This window comes from Argiope bruennichi, chromosome 4, assembly GCF_947563725.1.
Source record: "Argiope bruennichi chromosome 4, qqArgBrue1.1, whole genome shotgun sequence".
In the NCBI taxonomy this organism is placed as follows: Eukaryota; Metazoa; Arthropoda; class Arachnida; order Araneae; family Araneidae; genus Argiope; species Argiope bruennichi.
This window is the reverse complement of record NC_079154.1, coordinates 69,448,637-69,456,365: the sequence shown is the minus strand read 5'-3', so window position 1 is coordinate 69,456,365 and position 7,729 is coordinate 69,448,637. Positions and strand designations below refer to the sequence as shown.

Below are 7,729 nucleotides of genomic sequence, written 5' to 3'. Positions count from 1 at the left end.
TATGTTTCCTCTCACGGACATTTTATACACAAATCCTATTTTTATACATTTCTATGGAATGAATTCGTGATCATGCAAATGAAACGTAGCAACATAATATCAACGAGGCGCCGTTCAAAGATTAATATGAAATTGAAGGGAACTGAAGCCAGTATGTTGGTGTCCTCGGTAAAATTTGTTTTCTTTAGCGAGTCATGAGCATTAAGCCCTGCATAAGAGATTTAATTGATTTTATTCAAAGTAAATACAATCAGTAATCCTTGCGAACTGAAGCTGGCTACCAAAGATAGCTGGCAATAAATATCTCATTCATAGATATACAAATGCAAATAAAATGCATTTTTCTTCCAACTGAAAGGTTATAACCGAAATCCTCTTTTATTTGCATGCACGCATTCGCCAATTTATTGCTAATCGCACATATCTGCAGTTTTCTGGAATCAGCGAGTCGCATTATTTATTTGTAACTGAAGTAATTCAATCTGACAAAATCGATACGCATCATCAAAAGCCTTTCAGTGTTCTTTTCCAATTGCGAGTTTGTCACGAACAAATAAACTGTTCAGAAGAATGATACAAACATCGGTTGCGCCACTCATCCATATTTGAAACGAAATCGTTTGCAAGCAAATAATACCAAACGACATTTTATAGGCCAATTTCGTAATGTAAACCTGCGTGATACTGAAAAGCAGATGACAGTAGGAAGCACCTTCCCGTTTCAAAACTCAGAGCGACCTCGCTCGCGATCGCCAACTTCCTCGCCATTCACTGACCTACCTAATGATGATATTACAAAAAAAAAATGGATACAAAAAGGGAATAATGATGGCAATAATAAAAGAAACAACGTCCTCTCTCTCTACACGAACGTAACAGGTTTTTTGGAGTCTTGCCAACTCTTCAAAGTGTGTTTCACACTTTCTGTCACTTGTAGACTTCAACACTCGCAGGTTTGGAACCGGTGATCGCGCGCGTATTCGGGACATGTGAAGTGCTAGTTTTTATATTCGAATCACATTATGGATTTCACTTTCTGTTAAGGCAACTTCATATTGAATATACAAAGATTTCTAAAATGGTGAGTGTAACTGATTATCCAATATTTTTTATTAATATAATAACTATATGGAGGTTTTATTCCATTTTAGAAGCCTCTAAGCCCGTATTTACTAACTCGTTTTCACCTGCGACCGCTTTTCGATCAATGAAACAAAAGATACCTCGTTTTCATTTTCACGTGATACCGATTGAAAATTGAGTAAATAAATTATTTATAAATAATAAATCAATATAAATAAAAAGAAATCAAATTAAACTATTGGTCAAAATTTAATAAAATATTTTGAATCATAATGATATTTTTAATTTTTTTTGTACTCAAAATTAAGATTTCAGAATGTTTTCTCAAAAACTTGAGGATACTTAAACTTACAACCGCTCTAAGATGGCGTCAAGAATCATGTGTTAAGAGTTATCTTTTGCTCCAATGCTTAGAAAAATATAAATAAATGTTGATTTTTAAGTAAAGTGGTAGTGACAAGCCTACAAATATGTTACCAAAAAGATGTTTATTTGGATAGCATTTGTTGCAATTGAAAATTTATAAATGGTAACAAAAAAAAGAATCATGTTCGTTTTTCTCAGTAGAATTCATAATCAACCAACAAATTAAACTATAATTCTCAAAAAAAAAAAAAAAAACCCGTGGTTCCTAAATTTTTTGAACAATATTTATTTTTACAAGTACGAAACTAATTAATGCTTTAAAAATATAAATAGTTGATTTTAAGTAAACTAGTAGTGATAACCTTACATATTTGTTTCCAAAAAGATGTTTATGTAGGTAGCATTTGTTTCAATTGAAAATTCATAAGTAGAAAAAAAATGTTCGGTTTGCTCAGTTGCATTCATAATCAACCAACAAATTAAACTATAATTCTCAAAAAAAAGTATGGTTCCTAAGTTTTAAGGAACAATATAACAATGTTTATTTTTACGATTATGAAATTGATTAGAGACGTTTCTTAATAACTAAACAGTGAAAATTACTTGCTTTATAAAATATGATAATTGTGCATATCTATAAGCATTGTAACATTGTATTACATTTGATGCAGATATTTTATACATAATCTTGAACATTAATGTGGCCAAAAAATTCACCATTTGAGGAAAATTTAATTTAGTTCAGTTTTAATTTAGTATTATTTCGAAATCTATACACGGTTTGTGATCAGTAAATTCCTCTGTTGCACGAACATTATTACTACATTTGATCTATTAAAGTATAGAAAATTATTTTTTTAGTGGAACTAGAAATTGAATTCATATAGTTTATTTTACAAAATTTATTTGCGATTTGAGTTAATATAAGTAAAGGAATTATGATAAAAAATTTTATTATAGATAATCTTGATAACATTTTACTTGGAAGTTTTCTGCGATTTATTGTTTTAGTGCAAATTATAAAATAATAATAAATTTCCACTTCATGTTTTATCTTTTGAAAAATGAAATTTTAAATCGTTATCGTTAATCGAAATTAGGTAAAACTTCTTAATAATTTTTACAATTACAGAATGTAAGGGCATAATTTTTTAAAATTATTATTTAAAATAAAAGTAAAATTAATACATCACATTCAATAAAATTACAAGAGTCGATAATGTATGAGACATCAAAATCTAATATTTATATGCTAAAAGATTTTTTAAAAAATTACTTCAAATGTTTGTTTTTCAAAAAATGAAACTAACGTCAAATAAATTTTGTATGGAATAATTTTTAGAAAGATATAAATATAAAACGTATTTTTTTTACTTCGTGAAAAAGAAAGTAAAGAAAGTTTTTTCAAAGAAGTATAATTGCTAAAATAGCAAAAAAAAAAAAAAAAAAAAAAAAAAAGCACAATTTTAGCATTTGATTTTTTAACATTACAGAATCATGCAGACGATAAATATAATAGCTATATTTACTCGTCTTCTCATATATTTTTCATGTTATCTGACAAAAGAAAATTTACTTTTATTAAAGAATCTTTATGATGTTTCCTTATCTATATACTTATAATAAAGCTCAATGTGTGTGTGTGTGTGTGTGTGTGTGTGTTGGCGCTCTACAGGCCAGGTCATTTGACATACAGCTACCAAATTTGGTACATGTATACCTTAGAGGTCGGAAATGTGCACCTGGGGTCCCTTTTTTTGAAATTTTAATTAGAATTTTAATTATTAATTAAAAACTAACTTTCCCGCCAAAAAAATCTTCCATTTTCCCCACCGCCAACTTTTTCGCCAAAATAATCTTCCATTTTCCCCAACGCCAAATGATTTAGGCTTTAGTTCTTTTTTTCTCCCAACAGTAATGAGGCTAGGTTTAAGATTTTTCGGCGGATTATTTCAAACGATTCTGTTTATTTTCTTAATGTTTTATGCATTTAAAATTAAACATTGTTAATTAATCCATGTTTCAGATTCATTCTGAAGTACTTTTGAATTAAAATAACACAGAATAAAGGAAATTAAAAATGTATAATCTGCATAGCGTTACCCCAACTGGAGTAGAAAAATTCACGCATTTGCGTTACCGTAAAAGGCGAAGAAAATTCACGCATGCGCACTGTGTTCTGATTGTTGGCATGGCAACCATTATCAACGGACGATTTAAATTACTTTTAGGTTAGTTGTAGGCTTTTGTAAGTAAATTGAATTTATGTTAGTTATATATTTTTTGTATATGCTTATAGTTTTAAGTACATCGTTTTTTAAGTAGTTTTTTTTAACCTGTTTTCAATGATTTAAATTATTTTTAGGCTAATTGCATGCTTTTGTAATTAAATTGTATTTATGTTAGTTATATATTTTTTGATATATGCTTATAGTTTTAAGTACATCGTTTTTTAAGTAGTTTTTTGAAACCTGTTTTCGACCGATTATTTTAAAAGATTCATTTTATTTTCTTAGTGTTTAATGCATTTAAAATGAAACATTGTTTATTAATCGATCTGTTCATGATGAATCTGAGAGAATTTTGTTGACAAATTCTTGAGATATTACATAACTTAAGAAAGATATTCTTTAGTGCCCATAAAGTTTAAACGCTCAGTGACTCTATTATCAGTAATCATATTATTAAAAAAAATGCTTTGTTTCAGTAAAAAATATTATTATATTAATTGCAGTTTAGTCATTTCCATTTTAATTTTAAGCATAAATTCTACCGGAACTAACAGAAAATTAGAGAGATACATATTATGTTATGGCTGAAGGACTTTATATTATTATGAGTGAATTACGTGACTATCAAAATTTGAAGCTTTAAAATATTTGATGAAGAAGCTATTAAAGTAGGAATTACATAAAATATTTAATTATTAAAATTTTAACGAGCATTAAGATTGGCGAACCGGCTGGTCGCCAAAGGCGGCTAGTCTAAAATAAAAGAACGAAACAAAAAGAATTCGTATCCAACGACTACATTTTAGCAAACAAAGCAAAAAATTAGGAAATGTTTATATTTAAAATTTCTTTCGTATGTTTGAAATAAATGTAAAACAAATGAACTGTGCTTCACTAAATTTGGATTAAAGAATGTACATGGGAGCAACAAAGCATAAATAATTCAACTGTAGCAGAAAAAAAGAACTCAGTTATGCTCTACTTATTTTATTTCAATCTGAAAAATTCCATTTTGTGGATGAACGAGCAATATTATTTTCTAAACAGACGAAAATACATCCTATCAAAACAAAAGTAATCTTTTCGACATATTAGTCTTTTTCAGACTGTTATAATCTTTAAATAGGAAAATAAGAAGAATGTCCCGTTACTCTGCTATCGTAGAATCATGTTTATGCGAATGAATCGTATTCTGCGCTCGATGTAGTTTCTTGGATTCTTCTTGTTCATTTACAAGATCACTCTTGTGCAAATCCTAAAAAAGCTATAGCATTCCATTTTTTTCAGTAAATAAATTTAACCACTCATTTAAATAATTATTAACCATTTATTTAATTTATTTCACCCATAACAATCCAATAATCGTTTGACGTTTTTAATTTTCAAGTAAAAAGCAGGATTAAAAGGGAAAACTAAACAGCAAGTTATATTCTTTATGCCTTTTTTTTCTCTTACCCCTCTTTGCTGAGAGACATCTTAAGGGACTGCATTTTCTCTACCTCCTGATTTTCTTTTGATGCGCATGCACTGTAACATTGCCTTTTCTTATTTAAACTCAATCGATTTGAAAGAAAACAAATCTATTTAATCAGGCCTGTAAATACCTAAAACTATCTGCAATCCTTAATGACTTTCAGCGTTTTCAGTCTTCAGATAAAATACAGGGAAAAATTTAGGCCAAAAAGACCACATAGCAAATTTAGTTTATTTATTTCATATTTTTGAATTATCGTATTCACAAACGCTATCAATAAATAGTCAACGTTTTGATGGATATGGCACAATATTTGATATAGAATTACATATCTAGAAATAAAGCCATGTGCAAAATTTTTACATATCAAACTCTTTGAACTTTTGAATAAAGTGTTCATATGTACACGGATTGACGGATGAACTAAGAAAATTCCTGTAGACATATATCCAAAATTTGACAGAAATCAACAATTTTGGCATAAAGACCAGGTATCAAATTTGTTTTTTCACTTCTTTGTGCATTCGAGTTGTGCTTGCAGACAGATAAATATAATTTGAAAAATTGACTTTCTTTTTGAATAAAAGGGTTAAAAGTGTAGATTCATTATAATCTTGAGTTTTTTGGCCGATTGTTATTTTGTTATTTTTTGTCTTTGTAAGCGAAGAAATAATAAATAATGTATTTAAAAAGAATTCAAATCAAAGTTTATTTTCTTCAATTTTGTACATTTCTCTTTGTCTATCTCACCTTTCTATCCTTTTGTGCATCTAATTTACCATCTATCGTTTGGTCATTTTAATCTTTTTACATATTGCTATACTGAATTGGCACTGATTACAGATTTCACAGTTTAATGCTCTTCTGGACACTTGCATATCATCTGCATGAATTGAAATTTTGAATCTCCAAGAACTTGTGGATGTGCTCTGTCTGATTTTTGAACAGTGAAATTAAATGAAAAAATAGAATAAAAAATAATTTAAGACCAAGTATGTACTCCCAGTAATAATGTCATAGATATTATGAAAAAAAAATATCGATATGTAGGTATGTATCAGAGATTAAAATAAGATAAACATACATGTTTTATCACGTGCTTTCTGGAATATCGCATATATAATAAAGGGTGTCTCAAAATTAACACAAGATTTGAATTTGTCACCGTGCAGTAAAGTGTTGGCAAGCCTATTAAAAAAGCGTTTGATAGCTGATAGTTTAAGGTTAATAAAAATGGAGCGTTACATATTAGAGCAACGCGTTTACATAAGATTTGAATGAAATAAAAAACACAGATTTTTCCTTTAAATGGTTATATTTTTATTGAATCCCTAAGTACATTGGATTGGGTTATGTATGGGATAACACATGAGGCAAATGGCCTGCATGGCTTTGATGGCACATACACACTCTTTAGTCGAAATTTCCCATGTCCATTTTGCATAAATGTGGATGAATTTCATTCGATGCAGCATTGAATTTCCTTCTCCAACATACGCATGCTTATGGGCTTGTTGGCATAGACCTTTGACTTTTAATAACCCCATAAAAAGAAATTCTGTGTTGTTACATCACACAAACGAGGGGGCCAATTCTCAAATTTTCGAACTGTGGTCGTAAGACTTTCATTATTTTTGAAATATTGTTCAGCAATGAAAACATGTTCTATCGTGTAACGCTCCATTTTTACTAACCCTAAACTATCAGCTGTCAAATGGTTTTTTAATAAGGCTTTAGCGGATTGTGATGCGCGAGGATAGAACCCGGGATATTGTGGTTCGCAGCCCAGTAACATAACCAGGATACAAAAGCATATGCTCGTGTAGCGTAGTTGTTAACTGGCTTATATGCTATTCACCACACTCTCCCTCCAGTGAGTCGAAGGTGAGACGAACGATATGGCTGTTGAGTGATGATGTAATATTTATTAGCTGTTGTCTAATGGGCTTATACCCAGTTTGAGTAGCGCCAAGCGTTATGGCGAGCGTGTGTGGGTGAGTGGTTGTGGATGTTGCTGTGCCAAGTGAGCCTGGCAACTTTGGTTGCGGGTACCACACCAGCTATACGAAGGTTGATGGTTCATCGTCCGAGGATTGAGTGAGGATAGAACCGAGGATTGATAGAGGATTGAGTGAGGGACCTTGTGGTTCGTAGTCCAGTAACATAACCAAGATACAAAAGCATATGCTTATGTAACGTCGTTGTTAACTGGCTTATATGCTATTCACTACAGGGCTGCTAACACTTTACTGCACGAAAAGTGGCAAATTCAAATCTTGCGTTAATTTTGGGACAGCCTTTATTTTATCCTTTTGAGTCACTTTGGGGTACAAAATTATTTTGTATTTTTATTAGTTTGGCGTCAATTGGACAAAGCGTCTCTTTTATCTTAATTGATTTCTGGAGATGAAATTTTTCTGTTGCGAATTAATAACTGATTATCAATGTTAACGATGTTAGTATAATTCTTTTAATAAAATTTTGTTATTTGCTAACATATAATATTGATTTTTGAGCTGTGCAGTGTTCTGGTTTTCTCTTCAGAGTCTAATTTCTGTATACCTTTAACGGTTCA

The 7,729-nt window shown here is 30.2% G+C and overlaps 1 protein-coding gene across 1 annotated transcript in view; it reads left to right on the top strand.

Moving 5' to 3' along the window:
* The first annotated feature begins 306 nt into the window (after positions 1–306).
* The window catches only part of LOC129965894 (sodium-dependent nutrient amino acid transporter 1-like), a 58,932-nt gene continuing 51,509 nt past the window's right edge, over positions 307–7,729 (top strand). The window contains exon 1 of the mRNA XM_056080163.1: positions 307–1,081. Coding sequence (XP_055936138.1) covers positions 1,079–1,081 — 3 coding nt within the window. The 5' untranslated portion in view covers positions 307–1,078. The remainder of the gene's footprint in view (positions 1,082–7,729) is intronic.